We start from the raw sequence: 16,883 nt of genomic DNA on the forward strand, positions 1-16,883 counted from the left end.
TATGTTTGTGTTAATAGACCAGATGACCTAATAAGCAGTTATATCTTATGTTGTTGCTGGGCAAGAAATCATCTGTATGTACAGTAGCACCCTCCTAGATTGGCTGCTAAGGTGATAGGTAAATTGATTTCTTTTGGGCTACCCCTGTAATCATTGGAACAGCTAATGCTTTCTTTGGGCTGTTCTAGATCTCACAGGTTGCAGGTTTAACTATTCGCCCCTTCCTTCTGGAGGCTTCAAGAACATAGGAGTGGGAGAGTCAAATGGGCAGCTTGGATTTTTATTGTGCTTCAGCCAATCCTTGGGGAGGTGTGCTCAGTAGATGGCTGAGGAGAACATAAATTGTCTGGAGCAGCTATGTTCTTGATCCACAGCTTCAGGGCTGTTGCCATTTTCAGGCAGTTCTGCTGGAGTTTCTGCTGATGTTCATCGAGGACCCAGCTGTAGCAAAGCACCCCCATACAATACATACCATACCCCCCCCAGATTTCACATGTGGTGTGCTGTGAGACAGAAGTGAACGCAGTCAGCTTATGCTACTTACTACAAAAATAAGCTTAATGCCGTGTACACTCAAGCTTGGCCTGCATACACACGGTCACACAAAAGTTCTCTGAACTTTCAATCGTCAAGAAGACAGTGACGTACAACAGTACGGCGGACCGAGAAAATGAAGTTCAATGCTTCCGAGCATTCGTCAAATTGTTTCTGAGCATGCGTAGGAATTTTGCACGTCGGAATTGCTACAGACGATCGAAATTTCCAATCTGAACTTTTTCTAAGAAAAATAGAGAACCTGCTCTTATTGTTTTGCTCCTGGGAATTCTACCAGCAAAAGTCCAATGGAGAAGACACACGGTCGCAATTTCTGACCAAAACCTCACATCGGACTTTTGTGTACAGAGCATAAGGCTAGCCATACATGGTCAAATTTTGAAAGAATTTTCTTTTGAAAAATCAGAAAATGTATGCATTTCATGATCCAATGATGCCACCATTGATTTCAAAATTCGACCAACCAAGCCTTCAATTTCACCTCATGTTGCAACAGAAAAGAATTTTCGTGGCTGGGAATCTTCTTTTCTTTCTGGAAATTTTCTTTTCTTGCACATGCGCATTTCTTTTTCGATTACATTTTTCGCACGATTCTCCCATCATTGATTCGAAAATCGTTTTTGTTTTTCAAAAAATGTCCAACATGTCCGATTACTCAAATTCAATAGCCACACAAAAATCGTCTGTTGCTGCAGCCCACTAATGGTGGGAAATATGAAGGAAATTATTAGATAAGATTTTCGAAAGAAAATTCTTTCGAAATTCGACCCATGTATGGCCTGCCTAAGCCCTTGTACACACGGTCGGAGAATCCGTTGGAATGTGTCCTATCGGACCGTGCCGTCGGATAATCCGACTGTGTGTGGTATGCATCGGACTGATACCGTCGGAATATCCGCCGGACCCAATTTTCCAACATGTTGGAAATATTTCCCGACCAACTGGGCTGATCGGACATACTCCAATCATGTGTAGAGAATTTTGATCGGACCAAGTGCCACGCATGCTCAGATCAAATTCCTACATCAAAGCTATTGGCTACTAGCCTGAATGTAGTACCATCATAACGAAATTACGTCATCACATTCTGAAAGACTGGATTTTTTCACCAACCTTATCCGACCGTGTGTATGCAACAGTTTCGGACAAGATCCGACGGACAAAATCCGACGGGCAAAATCCGACGGATTTGGTTGTGGAAATCTCCGACCGTGTGTACAGGGGCTTAGGCTCCACTGACCATCCATAATGGTATATTAATCAAAAATGTGTTTTTGTCCCAATGTTATTTGCTCTTGGCTGTGCTGGTTGAATGTTTTTTTATTGATTTACAGTGAAAAATACCACCTTTGATCACTATAGGGTGCTAAGTATCACAGGAAAATTTTGTGATACTTAGTGTGATCTAGTGGCCAACTGAGGCATTTTTCATTTTAAATCAATGAAAAACATTTGACATTTTTTTTTTTTTTTTTTCGCATTTGCACAGAACTAATGCACATGCTTTTTCACTGGATAAATTGCTACGCGATTTTTATTTACCCCATACCGGACACTTGCAAATACGTTGAAACATTTTTGAAGCATTGGTTTGCAGCTTTTTAACTTGTGCGACCGCCCATAGTGTTAGGATACCGAGTGCAGGCATCTGACAAAAGCAGTGGTGACCAGATTTGTATGCTGCATTTATAGGACCAGATTGTGTACAATTAAATTAGAATTTATTACTAATGAAAAACCCATCCGACACCGCCAAACAGTATAAAAAAAGGAAAAAGTGAAAATATATCTGAACAGTGTATCAAGTGGCAGAATACCAAACTAGCAACCTAACTACTGAACAGCGTATCAAGTGGCAGAATACCAAACTAGCAACCTAACTATAATACAATATATTCAAAAGGGGGGACACAGATAAACAGGATAAGACGGGATGCAAGGAACCACCAGAGAGATGGATCAGGAAGGGGGCCAGAACTGCGATCAGGAATAAGGGAAGCAGATATGAGGTAGCAGGATACAGGAACAAGATCACATTTGGAATCAGATTTAAGGTAAAGATAAGAGAAGGAGCATCAGTAATCAGGTACAGTATATGGCACACAGGCAAAACACAGAGGAGGATAGAGGAGGGTTTATAGACCTTCCCAACAGCCAGCATCAGGTGGAGACTAATTACAGGGATCTAATAGCTCCCAGGAGACACTCGCTGAGGGACACCAGGGCTACACCCTTCAGCTCTGAGAATCACAGTGCCACCAGCACCAGTGAAGACAAGCCCTTAGTCCAGGGATCCTCAAACTACGGCCCTCCAGCTGTTGTGAAACTACACATCCCATGAGGCATTGTAAAACTCTGACATTCACAGACATGACCAGGCATGATGGGAATTGTAGTTCCTAAACAACTGGAGGGCCGTAGTTTGAAGATCCATGCCTTAGTCTATGGTATGTAGGTGTGTTCATATGAAGGTCCTCATTTTTATGCATGTTAAAAAGAAACTCCAAGAAACAAGTAAATCATTTGATGAAATACTGAACTAACTTGTAGATACCACAACTTCATGGCTACCAACATGCCCAAAAATGTGGTGGGAGGAGGCTGTTTACAATAATAGTGCACTGTCCACATTGCTAGATTGTGGCACGCCTCACCTTTGGGAGGTTAGGCTTGCCACTTCTTCTGCAAAGTGCCATTTCTGCGCTAAGTGCCTGGCACTTTTGACATTCGAACACTTTTAACATTGGAACACCTCATTATCATCATCCTCTCATCATGCCTTCTCTGCTCTACTCTTTCTGGTAACTTACTACACGCTTCCCTGCAACATTAAGCCACTTTGCATGCCTGCAATCCATACTTGACACACCGTAACCATCGGTAACTGACTACACTCTTCCCTGCAATATTAAGCCACTTTGCATGCCTGCAATCCACACCTGCCTCGCCGTAACCATCGGTAACAAACTACACTCTTCCCTGCAACACTGGGCTACTTTGCATGGCTGAAATCCACATTTACCTTACTAAGACTTTTCAAACTACTGTTTACACTTATCTGTATTGAGTAGCACTCACTTTTCATGGTGCCTTGACCAATATGAAACACTCAGTCTTACCTTGTTGTCTCCATCCTGCTTTGCAATCTGTCTAGGGCAAAAAAACTCCACTTTCACCATGTGTCTGTTTCATTAGCTCTTAATTAAATAATTGTTTAACCTTCCAGTATCCCATCCTAGTATAAAATCAATTCAACTCTTAGGATGGCTTCCGATGTTAGGCTTGCTATTTTTGTGCTAAGTGCCTGTCACTTGCAACACAGCATTTTAACTAAAGCACTTCTGCAAAAGCAAGTACAAACATAAGTGCTCCATGCCAAGTTGTCTGGAAGTTCCCTTTCATCATTTCTCCTTCCCTCAGACTTCTTTTTTCCCTCTCTCCACCCTCAAACACACTCAAATTAACCTTCTTCTTTGCAATAATGCCCTCTCTCCTCAAACTCTCATCTCTCTTTATGCCCCTCTCCACCTCACAACCCATACATATCTCTCTCACTTTTGCCCTCTCAATATTACTGCACTTATCACTTCCTGCTCTTTCTGCACAATGCACACGTGTCTTTCATGTACGCACAATGTCACCACTTCCAATTCACTGCAGCGCCTGCCATCATATAAATCCCACACCTTACCACCCTCACCTTCCTACTAGTCTTAACTTATGGGGATATTGCTTCAAACCCTGGCCCTAACCTCTCTCCACTCTTATCTCAATTTCCCTGATTCCATGAGTCAGCCCCCCCCCCCCCACTCCTTATGTGTGCCCTCTGGAATGCCCACTCAGTTTCTAACAAACTTGCTTCTGTCAGTGACCTTTTCCTCTCCAACTCCCTCAATCTACTTGCTATTACTGAAACCAAGCTGCAGGAATCTGTTAGAGCTTAAATCTAAGGGAGGGGGGGGGTCAAGAGACACAAGAGATAATAACTGTGGGGGTTGTGCTGATGGAGAAAATAAATGTACAGTTGTTAGGTGGGGGCCAGATAGGTTTCTATGAAGAGATGAGTTTTTAGCGATCGTCTAAAAGTGGACAAAGGTAGTAGATAGTCAGAACCGATTGGGGTAGAGCATTCCAGGGGATGGGAGAGGCTTGGGAGAAGTCCTGGACGTGAGAACGGGATAAGGTGACAAGGGAGCTAGAGAACAGGAGGTCTTGAAAGGAGCAATAAGAATGATTTGGTTGGTATTTTGAGACCATGTTGGTGATGTAGCTGTGGGCCAGGCTTTGTAAGTTATTGTTAGTATCTTGAATTTAATTTGTTGGTTGAGTGGCAGCACATGGAGGGTTTGGCAGAGAGGGGTAGCAAACGCTGAGCGGTTTATAAGGTGGTTTAGCCTGGCAGCAGCATTCATGATGGATTGAAGGGGGGATAGCCTATTTATAGGTAAGCCAGTGAGGAGGGAGTTGCAGTAGTTGAGACAAGAAATGACCAGGGAGTGGATTAGAAGTTTTGTGGTGACATCGTTTAGGAAGGGGCTTATCTTGGAAATGTTGCGGAGGTTGAGACGGCAAGCTTTGGACAGCGATTGGGTGTGGGGCCGAAAAGGATAGTTCAGAGATAAGGATTACACCTAGGACCTTAGCGTGGGGGGACGGGTTGATAGTTGAGCCGTTGATTTTGACAGAGAAATCAGGGGAAATGGCGCATGTGGGAGGAAATATCATGATAAAAATTATTACTATAAACAAAATTACACCAATGTGGAAAACTCCAAAAAATTACTTAATAATTAGTCAATCCTGTGTAAAAAAAATTAAATCACATGAAAGGAATTTGTGCTGTATCAATGAAAATAGCAAATATACATCAATATTGTTCGTGAAAACACCATAAATGATAATGGATTACTCTGATGAAATGTGAACAATAAACAAAGAGAAAAAAGGGATATTTTACCAAATAACCAATTGACTTGATATATTAATCAAACATATTCTCCCAGCCTCCAGACAAACTCCCTCTCAAGGTTAGATTCTAGAAGTCGTCTTCTAGAATCTAACCTTGAGAGGGAGTTTGTCTGGAGGCTGGGAGAAGTAACGGGTTCCTGCATCCTCTTGTATCCACTTCCGAATACCCTGGACTGGGGGAATCAGTCACTTGCGCTGCATGGTTCTCTGTAATAAGGAACCATACATCTTTGGTAAGCGGCAGTAATATCTATGGTGGAGGTTGTGCACTGTTCACACTAATTCCGGATGGTTTTGCTGTCACCATATCACCGTGGAGTTTTTGGAAATAGATATTCTTTTTAAGGACTTTATGGACACTTTAATATTTTTCATAATCTTTTTATCACTTATAATTATGTTTGATTAATATATCAAGTCAATTGGTTATTTGGTAAAATATCCCTTTTTTCTCTTTGTTCATTGTTCACATTTCATCAGAGTAATCCATTATCATTTATGGTGTTTTCACGAACAATATTGAAGCACAGCCCGAAGACGAGAGCACAGCGTAGGTGCAGGGCTGGCATGAGGACAGTGGACTGCAGCGATTGGCCGGGGGGCGGAGTCAGCGCAATGATGTGTGCGCGCTCTACGCCCCGGCGTCAGTGCAAGTTGTGCAGTTCCAGCGGCAGGATGGCTTCTTCGCTCGGGGACCTGGTACACCAGCTACGGGCCGCGGCGGCGGCGAACGGGGAGCGGTGGCTCCAAGAACAGGTGGCGGCTGCCCTCGGGGGGGATCGGGACATGCACAGAGTGGAAGGGGAAAGCTCGGCCAGGGTGCGGCGGTCCCGCCCGCCGGCCAGGTTCTCCCCTGATTGCCCCAGGCCGGCAACGCTTCGCCATGCGGGGTCCGCTGGCCCCGCCCCCTGCGAGCCGCCCGCGAAACGGCCAGCCAGGCGGGCTGTGGAGGCCTCGGGCCGCGGATGGGGGGTTGGGCGCAGCTCAGTGGGGTCGGTGGCCGGTCCGGCGCCGGCCTCCATCAACGCGGCGGTCCGCCGCGAAGAGGATCCGGGCCCTTCTCGTAGCGCTGCCGCTGCGGGGGCGGGGCTCCGCCGAAGGAGGCAGTTCCGTGCTGCCGGAGGGACTAAGCAGGGGTCGGAGGCCGAGAATCCTGTGGGGAGGCGGCCGCCATGCCACAGTGAGCCCACGGCTGCGGAGCAGCGGGTGAAAAGCCGAGGGAAGGTGGTTCTGCAGTCGGCGGTGGGGCGGAGAAGAGGTCGGCCCAGGAGCGGTGCGTCGGCTGCCCAGGTGGGGCCCAGTGGACGGATGTCGCCAGGCGATGGAGCAGCTGCCCAGGACCGGTCTGAAGGCGAACTGTCGTCGTCTGAAGAGGAGCGACCGGATGGCGTTCCGTCGGCGGTCGGTGGAGGTTCGGCGGCTGGAGGCGATCCTTCCAGGCGGCCCGGTAAGTCAGATCTTCTTCAGGGGTCCTTGGGGCGGGTTGGTTGGGGGGGGTCGGGTGGTGGGGGGGGGGTGATCCGGGGATTGCCCGCGGCGGGGGGGTTTCCGCCCCGTTTGCCCCGCTTCTGGCACAGCGGGAGACGGACCGCGCCCCGGCGGATGGGGGGCTAGCGGGCATCCTGGCGGGCCTTAAGGACTTGGTAGGGAGGCTGGAGGCCGGGGGGGGCGGTCCGGGGGCGGCGTGGACCGCTCCGGTGGGCGGTGCTCGGGGTGTAGAGGGGGCTGCGGGGGCGACTCCGCCGGTGGCTGGGGGGGCGACAGACGGGGCGTCCGCGCCGGCTGTGGCGGAGACGGTCACGGCTCCTGGCGCGGGGGACCAGGTGGTGGCTGCCGTGCCGGCAGCACCAGCGGGGGAAAAAACGGGGGAGGCAGCTAAAAAACAGGACCTGGTCAGGTTGGCGGACGCGGCGCGGTGCGAAGTTTATGTGTGTTTTGAGGGGCCGTTGGGTGCGCACTTGAAACAGGAGGTTAGGGAAAAAATTTGGAAGGGGGAATACGTGGAGATATTTTCTCTGCTGCCCCTGGAAAAGTTCAACCTAGATAGGGTCAAGCCGGAAGACAACAAGAAGGAGGACGAGGAGAAGAGGCGGTACCGGTTGATCCCGCGGACCTTCCCGAATTGGCTGCAGGCGTTCGCGATCCTCGCCAGCGTGATTGGGGAGAAGAATCCAGAGCATTGTTCCGCTCTATTTTGCTACTTGGATGCGATAGGGGAAGCGCACAGAGTCTACGGGGGATTGGCGTGGCTGCGATACGACGAGCAGTTTCGGCAACGGAGGGCGATTCGACCGGCTCTTCGCTGGGATCATAAGGATATCAGTCTGTGGATGCGCCTTATGTCGTCGGCGAGGACTACGAGTCAGTTTTTTCAGGGGGGGGCCGGTGGATCAGGGGCTTCCGGTCAATCGGCCGTTCGAAAGAAGGGAGTCTGCTGGCAGTACAATGAAGGTAGTTGCCAGTTCGCAGGGAGTTGCAAGTACAAGCACGAGTGCTCGGGGTGTGGGGGTGCCCACCCGGTGTCTCGCTGCTTCAAGCAAGGACGGGGTAGGGCCGGGGAGCCTTCGAACAAGAGGGACGACGCCGGTGAGACTGGAAAGGATGCGTCCTTTTCTCGATAGATATCCGGATAGGGAGGCAGCGGTGCTTCTGGGTTTGGGGTTTGCGGAGGGTTTTCATATTCCGGCCGTCCTCGGGGCGGCCCCCCCGGTGTCCAGGAACTTGCGGTCCGCCATGCTTCATCCTGAAGTGGTTTCGGAGAAACTGCGGAAGGAGGTGGCGTTGGGGAGGATCGCGGGCCCTTTTTCGGAGATGCCCCTGCCGGACCTGGTGGTATCGCCATTGGGGGTGGTTCCGAAGAAGGAACCAGGTAAGTATCGTTTAATCCACCATCTGTCCTATCCGAAGGGGGGTTCGGTGAATGATGCCATCGACCCCCGGCTGAGCGCTGTTTCCTACACGTCCTTTGATGCGGCGGTGTTTTGGGTGCGGCGTTATGGCCGGGGGGCATTGATGGCTAAAACGGACATTGAGGCGGCCTTTCGATTGCTGCCGGTGCATCCCGAGAGTTTTCGGCTTCTGGGCTGTCGGTGGCAGGAGGAATACTATGTGGATCGGTGCCTGCCCATGGGATGCTCCATCTCGTGTGCGCTGTTTGAGAAGTTCAGTTCCTTCGTGGAATGGGTGGTCAGAGACGTCGCGGGAGTGAATTCGGTCATACATTATCTCGATGATTTCCTGTGCGTGGGTCCGGCCTCGTCGGCGCTGTGCGCTGTGCTTCTGACAACGCTGGAAGGGGTGGCACGGAGTTTCGGTATTCCTCTGGCCCCCGAGAAAACGGAGAAGCCGACGACGGTGCTCAGTTTCTTGGGCATTGTGTTGGATTCGGAGGCGATGGAGTGTCGCTTACCGGATGACAAGTTGGCAGCCCTGAAGGCTGAGATCCGGGGGTTAGTAGGCGTGCGTAAAGTGCAGCTCAGGACTCTTCAGTCTGTGCTGGGGAAGTTGAATTTCGCATGCCGGATAATTCCCATGGGTAGGGTTTTCAGTAGGAGGCTTGCGGCCAGTACGGGGGGGGGGTGGATTCCCCGCGACACTTCGTGAGTCTGTCGAGGGATCATAGGGAGGATCTGCGGATTTGGCATGTTTTCCTGGAGCGTTTCAACGGCCGGGCGCTGTGGATGGCCGGGCCGGTGAGCAATTTTGATTTAGAGCTCTACACGGATGCGGCGGGGTCCACGGGTTTCGGGGCCTTCTTTCAAGGCAAATGGAGTGCGGGCCCATGGCCCGCTGCATGGTCGGGTGGGGGATTGCTGCGGAACTTGGTGCTCCTCGAGCTCTTTTCCGGTGGTGCTGGCAGTGGAGCTTTGGGGGGAATCCTTCCGGGACCGGAAGGTTCGTTTCCATGTGGACAATTTGGGGGTGGTGCAGGTCCTCAACCGGGTGTCGGCGGCGGCGCCGCCGGTGGTGCGGCTGTTGAGACATTTGGTTCTGCGATGCATGCAACTGAACATCTTTATACATGCAGTGCATTTACCTGGGGTGGAGAATGTTGTGGCTGATGCGCTGTCTCGCTTTCAGTGGGACAGGTTCCGGGAGCTGGCGCCGTCGGCGGACGTCCAGGGGGCGCCCTGCCCAGAGGAGTTGTGGAAGATTGCGTTGGACGAACCTCCGACTGGATCAGGCGGTCGGTGAGTGGGGGCACTTGGTCAGCGTACGAGAAGACATGGGCTGAATGGGAGGCCTTGGGGTTGCAGGTGGGGGCGGAGGTGCGAGACAGGCGACTGATGGTGATCTATTTTGTCTCCAGGAACTTGGAGCAGGGGGTTTCAGTGTCCCGGATGGGGCAGAAATTGGCCGGTTTGGCCTTTTGGTTTAAGCTGCGGGGGGAACAGGACTTCACCAAAGATTTTTGGGTGCGACAGGCCATGAAGGGCTATCGGAAGGGGAGGCTGAGGAAGGATGACAGGAGGCCGGTGTCCTTCGAGTTGTTGGGTAGACTTTGTGGCCGGTTAGGGGTGGTGTGTTTTTCGGAGTACGAGAGGGTGTTGTTCAGGGCCGCGTTTGTCTTGGCGTTCTTTGGGGCGTTTCGTATAGGAGAATTGGTCAGCCCTTCCAAGACTGGGCCGGGTGGTTTGTTTATGGAGGACGTTTTTTGTGGGGATGACCGTGTGCGCATGCGGATCCGGAGATCGAAGACTGATCAGGTGGGAAAAGGAAAGGACGTGGTGGTGTTCGCGATTCGTGACTGCGAGCTTTGCCCGGTGGTGGTTTTGAGGGAATTCTTGAACGCTCGGCCGGATGGTTCGGGCCCGTTGTTGATACATGGGAATGGGGAGTTTGTTTCGCGGTACCAGTTCATAGGGGTTTTTAGGAAGTGCCTGACGGCATTGGGTTTGGAAGGGGAAAGGTTTTCCTCACATTCTTTCCGGATTGGGGCTGCGACGGAGGCTGTAAGGTGGGGCTTGGACGAGGAGGCGGTTAAGAGGATTGGCCGCTGGGAGTCGCGGAGGTTTCGGTCTTACGTGCGGCCGGAATTGGTGGCTGTTTAGCCAGGGGGGGGAATGTATTGACATGGGTTTGTGTTGCACGGGTACAGTTACTGTGATTTTGGTTTGTGTTTTATTTTCTTTCAGATGCAGCGCCAGGATTGGTCTGGATTATGGGCCATTCATACGTCTGCTGGGGCGCCAGGAGGGGTGATGTTAGGCCTGGGGGCAGACAGTTGGGGATATCCAGATTGGAGGCGTGTGTGAAATGGTTTGGATTTCCTGGCATGCTATGGAGCAGAATGGTGCACGAAGTAAGCCGTTTTGCGGGGTTTGACAGGGCCCCGGATGTTTTAGTGTTACATGTTGGGGGCAATGACTTGGGCCTCCGCACCAAGTTGGATGTCACGCGGGACATTAAATACGATCTCTTGCGACTGCGGGCGGCCTTTCCCCACATGATCATAGTATGGTCTGACATGATAGCCAGGACCCAGTGGCGTTTTGCCAGGTCCGTGGACAAAATTAACAAGGCCCGCAGAAAAATTAATCAGGAGATCAGTCGTTTTGTCGTTCGCAATGGGGGGTTGGCGGTCCGGCATTCGGAGTTGGAGGTTGAGACGTGGCGGTACCTGAAAGGGGATGGCGTACACCTGAATGATGTGGGCACGGATTTGCGGACTTTGGGCATACAGGATGGGGTGGAGCGTGCCTTGAGGGTGTGGCGGTGCTCGCAAGGATAAGGTGTTATCCTTGCTTGCGGTGGCGGGTGTTGGTCGATGCAGGTACAGGAAGATAACCCCTCCCCACAGAAGTTGATGCGGGACCCATTGGAGATATGGGCTCGTTGATGATATGGCCATATAGTGAGGGTTGATATGGCTGATGGTGAATGGGTGCACTGCGGTAAAATAGTTTGGTGTCTTTGAGCCAGCATGTCGGCTTGAGGCCTAGTTAAAGGAATATTACCGCAGTGCTTGTTTGGATCGATATGCTAATGGGGTGGAGAGGGGGGAGTTTTTACTGCAGATGACCAACGAGCTCAGGGTTTGAAGTTAAACTATGTTTTGTTGATATTTTGTTATACGTTAAATTATTATATTTTGATTAATAAAGAGGCTGCTACGGCCACTAAATACTCCAAAAGAAGGTGTGGTCTCATTTAATGGGAAGGGACAATTATGGAGTTGGGTGGTTGGTACAGCAGCCAAAGCACGTCAGTCATCCTGTAGTCATGTATATTTGCTATTTTCATTGATACAGCACAAATTCCTTTCATGTGATTTAATTTTTTTTACACAGGATTGACTAATTATTAAGTAATTTTTTGGAGTTTTCCACATTGGTGTAATTTTGTTTATAGTAATAATTTTTATTTTTTTAGCGCAACCCACTCTTTTTTCCTTTATGCCAAATGTAGTATAACATTTGGGTTGCTGCTTAATTTTTCTTATCGAATTTTCACTTGACAAGCGCGGTTTTTCCTTTCTTTTCTATAGGAAATATCATGAGCTCGGTTTTGGATGGAGAAAAGGTATATTTACAGGGAAGGTGGAACTTTGTGTGAAGCACAAGGCAGCAAAAGCGTAACTGGATGAATGAAAGGAATTTTATTATAAAACTGAATCGTAGACATAAATATTTCTGGTGACATTGGTACATAGTAACATACATAATATAATAAGACCATTAGGCACAGTCCAAATAAACATGTAATGATGACAATGGGATGCAATACATCAAATAATAACAATACAATTAATCTCTCATGGTAAGAACACATAAAATTCTCTGGTTCATCTCAAGGAGAAATGGTGTAAAATAATGATTCAAATTATATTGCCTGCGGGACCTATGGCCTCACTGAATCTAAGGGGTAAAAATTCCATATTGGCTTGAGGAGTCTTGGTAAGATTGGTAAGGACATGGCAAACGGTAGCTCTAAGCGTTTCGTGGCTTAAATGCCACTCGCCAGGAGCAAGCCTGTGTGATATCTATAAAAAGTTGTTGTAAAAGGTAAGAAAAAAGATAGGAATATTATGGAAAGACAAGGTTTGGGGTAGATTATAGACCGCCATAACCAGGGCTTACTTACTGAGGTTTAATGAACTGGTGGTGTGGTGGTGGGGCCCTGCACGCGGTCTGGGAACAGCTCCAACCTTTTCTCTTGATGCAAATGGGATGGATATTCATGACCTTACCTGGTCAAGATATCAATTAAAGTCCCTGGGGATGGAAATACATGACTTTACCAGGCCATGGCTTCCTGAAAGTTTCTAACCCCCCAAAAACCTCTGCTTACTTTTGGATAGATTGAGTTTGAGAAAGTGATGTAACATCCAGGCTGATATGTCTGTTAGTAAGTTGGTGACGTGTGAGGAGACAAGTGGAGAGATAGATTTGGGTGTCATCAGCGTAGAGATGATATTGAAAGCCATGGGAGGCAATCAACTGACCCAGGGTGGAGGTGTAGATTGAGAAAAGGAGAGGTCCAAGAACAGAACCTTGGGGGATCCCAATGGAAAAAGGAAGAGGAGAGGAGGTTGTAGAGTTGTAAGTGACATTAAAGGAACGGTGGGAGGTAGGATGAGAACCAGTGAAGAGTACAGTCACGGAGACCAGAGGAGTGGAGTTTTGAGGAGGAGTGGGTGGTCCATTGTGTCAAAGGCAGCAGAGAGGTCCAGGAGAAATAATGCCAAAAAGTGTCCATTGGTTTTAGCGATTAGTAGGTCATTTGTGACATCAGTATGGATCAGTCTTTCTAAAACGGACTTGTAATATTTCCTCCTCCCCGATCCCCTCCCCATGACTTTACCATTGATATTAAAGGCACAGCCATTGGTCCCTCCGCGGATGCCAGGGTGCTAGGTGTAAGCCTAGACTGTGAACTCAGCTAAATCTTGCCGCCTTAACCTCCACAACATTTCCAGAGTTCACCCCTTCCTGACTAACGACGCAACAAAATAATGTATTCACTCTTTGGTTATTTCCCACCTTGACTACTGCAACTCCCTCCTCATTGACCTTTACACAGGCTATCCCCCCCTTCAGTCTATTATGAATTCTGCTGTTAGACTAATATACCTTACTAACTGGTCCGTGACTGCTGCTCCTCTCTGCCAATATCTTCACTGGCTTCCCCTACCCAATTGCATAAAATTTAAAATACTAAACACAATTTACAAGGCCATCCACAACATTGTCCCCAGCTACATCACCAACCTCATCTGCAGATATCTCTCCACTCTTCCCAAGATCTCCTGCTCTCTAGCTCCCTTGTTACCTCCTCCCATCTTCGCTTCCAGGACTTCTCCAGAACTTCCTCCATCTTCTGGAACTCCCTGTCCCAGTATGTCCGGTCAGCTCCTACCCTGTCTGCCTTTAGAAGCCCACCTAAGAACTGTACTTGAGTTACCTCCATCAGATCATCCCCTGCAGCTATTACTTTTTGTACCACCTCCTCCTTCCTTGTAGATTGTAGATTGTAAGCTGAGCAGGGCTCTCCTATCCTGTACGGTTTAGGAGATATCCCCCTCTGTATGCGCCGCTGACTGCAGCGGCGCATGCGCACAAGGGGATTCTCGGCCTGAAAATCCGGCAGTGGCCGGCGGCCGGAATGAAATCTCCCGCGCGCATGCGCGGGAGTGACGATATCGCGGCTCCGGCCACTCACAGCGCCGGAGCCGCGATACCCGCGATACCCGGAAGAAACGCCGAGGGAGCATGTCAGCTCCCTCTGCGTGGATCGGGCCAGATGTCGGGGCCTCGTTCTAAGGTAAGTATTTCATAATGAGCTAGTATGCGGTGCATACTAGCTCATTATGCCTTTTGCTTTGCAGGTTAAAAAAAAAAAAAATGTGCGGGTTTACTACCGCTTTAACATCAAGACTGAATGTGAAATCAGACTTCAAAATTTTAAATTGTTCCTGAAACAGGAATAGGGTGGGAATCGGCAACTGGGATGTTTGCTCCAGTGACAACTGTCCTAAGGAGGATCTACTCTATTTTGGAGAGATTTCTTCTCACCTCCTGGCTATAGATACACTTTAATAACTGGTATGCCAAATTTATTTTTGTATTAATGTACATCTGTTAGCACTGTCCAAACTGGCCCTAGGACTAAAATGCATCACCACCAGGGCTGTCTTTACCGCAGGGCAAATGGGGCATCTGCCCAGGACCCTGCCATTGTTGAGGGCCCCAAAGAAGCTGCCCCTGGAGCCTGCGCTGACCGCCGGCGTGTGATATTGACACTGCTCTTCTCCCGGCGGCCGTTCACATCCCTCCCTGCTCTGCAAAACATATCCTCAATCTCTATGAGAGAGCAGAGAAAACAGAGGAGGGAGGGGGCGGGGGATGTACACAGGCAGAAGCTGCTCCAAGCCACGGACATTCATTAAGTTACAGCTGCTCTTCTGCAGCCACACTCTGACTTTATTTAGATGGTGAGGACTCAGTGGACTTGGATGTAGGCAACACAACCCTAAATCCTGCACTCCGTACACAGATCCCCCCTAAATCCTGCACTCCGTACACAGATCCCCCCTAACTCCTGAACTCCATACACAGATCCCACTAACTCATGCACTTCATACACAGTTCACCCCTAAATCCTGCGCTCCATACACAGATCACCCCTAAATCCTGTACTCCATACACAGATCCCCCCTTCAATCCTGCACTCTGTACATAGCTCGCCCCTCAATCCTGCAATCCGTACACAGCTCACCCCTAAATACTGCACCCTGTATATAGCTCACCCCTCAATCCTACACTCCGTACACAGCTCACCCCTAAATCCTGCACTCTGTACACAGCTCACCCCTAAATCCTGCACTCTGTCCATAGCGCACCCCTTAACTTGCCCTCTGCTCACCCCTCCACACTGCTCTACTGCAGGTGGCATGACTAGTTATTTATTTCTGGTAGCCTGTCTTCAGGGACACTATTGGCGGGTCCCCTCACCTCTCCAGTCCATGGTGTGCAGGCAGTGAGGAGATGATGTGCTGTAACCTTCAGAAACCAATCAGTGAGCTGTATTGATTTGCTGTGACCTCTGGCAACCAATAAGTAAGTGGTAATGATGCACAGCAACCAATCAGTGAGCAGTAAACATATAACCTCTAGCAGCCAATGAGTGAGCAGTAAGCATGTACCTTTTAGCAACCAACCGGTTAGCAGAAATTATGTGCTGTAACCTCTAACAACTAATTAATGAGTCGTAATGTTTGCTGTAACCTCTACCATCCAGTCAATGAGCAGTAATGACATGCTGTAACCTCTGGCAACCAATCTCAATTGCTGTCTGACCTGATTTTAAGTCGGTGGGACAGGGTGCCCAAAGGCAATGTTTGCCCAGGGTCCAATCAATATTAAAGATGGCCCTGATCTTCACTGGTATACCTTTGTGCATCAACACCTGCCTCCTGCTACAGTAGGAGCTCCAAACTCTAGGCCTCTCAGATATGGGATCACCAGACTAGGCCAGCCCACTCCCACCACCCTCACCTTCTTATTGGCCTGGGTACTCGAAGAGTAACCAAGGGTTGGACTTTAAAGGCATAGAAACAATGGAGAAGTAGAAAAAATAACAATATTTATTGAAAAAAGTACATAATATAATCACAGTATTCACGAGTGTTAAAAATCATGTAAAATTATACAGTTTGTACCGTGAGCCCTTGTGCGTCTACGCGTTTCACCATTTTGTATATCCCCTCTGCATATAATGCCCGGAGAATTTCCCCAGGGAGACAGCCTGTTGGTGTACAGTAACAGGCTGTCTCCCAGGGGCAATTCCTCATCATTCTAGTGCTTATACTATCCCTTTACAGGCATTATATGCAGAGGGGATATACAATACCCCATCAGCAATAATGAGCTCCATCTGCATTTTCCTTTATTGGACTCTGGATCTCTGAATATAGTCTTTACCTTTGTAAGACGTTTATATGCCCCTGTTTGCGCAGCATTCTAACTTTGCTGCAAATAGAATTAGCTGCATGCCGGGTATCTTTTCACAACCTTTTGAAAACAGTCCACATATTGGATATTATTGGTGAAAACTTTCCAGATATTTGTACATGAGGCTCAGCCGATCAACAAGACAGTGAGACTCGTTCTCTCTTTTTGTCCCCTTTCTGAACCTTGATCGTGTCCTGAAGAAGCATAACGGTGAACCGCGTAGACGCACAAGCACATCTCACTATAGTGTGTATTAACCTGAACCCAAAGCACCAAGTCTGGTTCCTCTCTGATCTCTCCTCTCTCTTTTATCTGCATAACTCATTCCTAATGGATTAAGCTGACACCACAGTCTCCTTGGAGGCAGTACGCATCCCCTCCAGCTTAGAGCAGATGACCCATAGGCCC

At 49.0% G+C, this 16,883-nt stretch overlaps 2 protein-coding genes across 9 annotated transcripts in view; both read left to right on the forward strand.

Moving 5' to 3' along the window:
- GRM5 (glutamate metabotropic receptor 5) overlaps nucleotides 1–16,883 on the forward strand; it is a 517,392-nt gene that overhangs the window by 376,274 nt on the left and 124,235 nt on the right. The gene's annotated exons all lie outside the window — the stretch shown is intronic.
- Nucleotides 9,604–10,933, forward strand: LOC143986600 (integrase/recombinase xerD homolog). The gene has a single exon (XM_077485019.1). It carries the CDS (start codon nucleotides 9,810–9,812, stop codon nucleotides 10,572–10,574), a length of 765 nt encoding a protein of 254 aa, XP_077341145.1. The 5' UTR covers nucleotides 9,604–9,809; the 3' UTR covers nucleotides 10,575–10,933.

Source organism: Lithobates pipiens, unplaced genomic scaffold (assembly GCF_037356315.1).
Source record: "Lithobates pipiens isolate NorthernLeopardFrog02 unplaced genomic scaffold, aLitPip1_a1.2 Scaffold_17, whole genome shotgun sequence".
Taxonomy (NCBI): domain Eukaryota; kingdom Metazoa; phylum Chordata; class Amphibia; order Anura; family Ranidae; genus Lithobates; species Lithobates pipiens.

What these genes read in the sequence shown, in the direction of transcription:
- LOC143986600 (XM_077485019.1), top strand. Translation starts at nt 9,810, where the DNA reads ATGGTGATCTATTTTGTCTCCAGGAACTTGGAGCAGGGGGTTTCAGTG.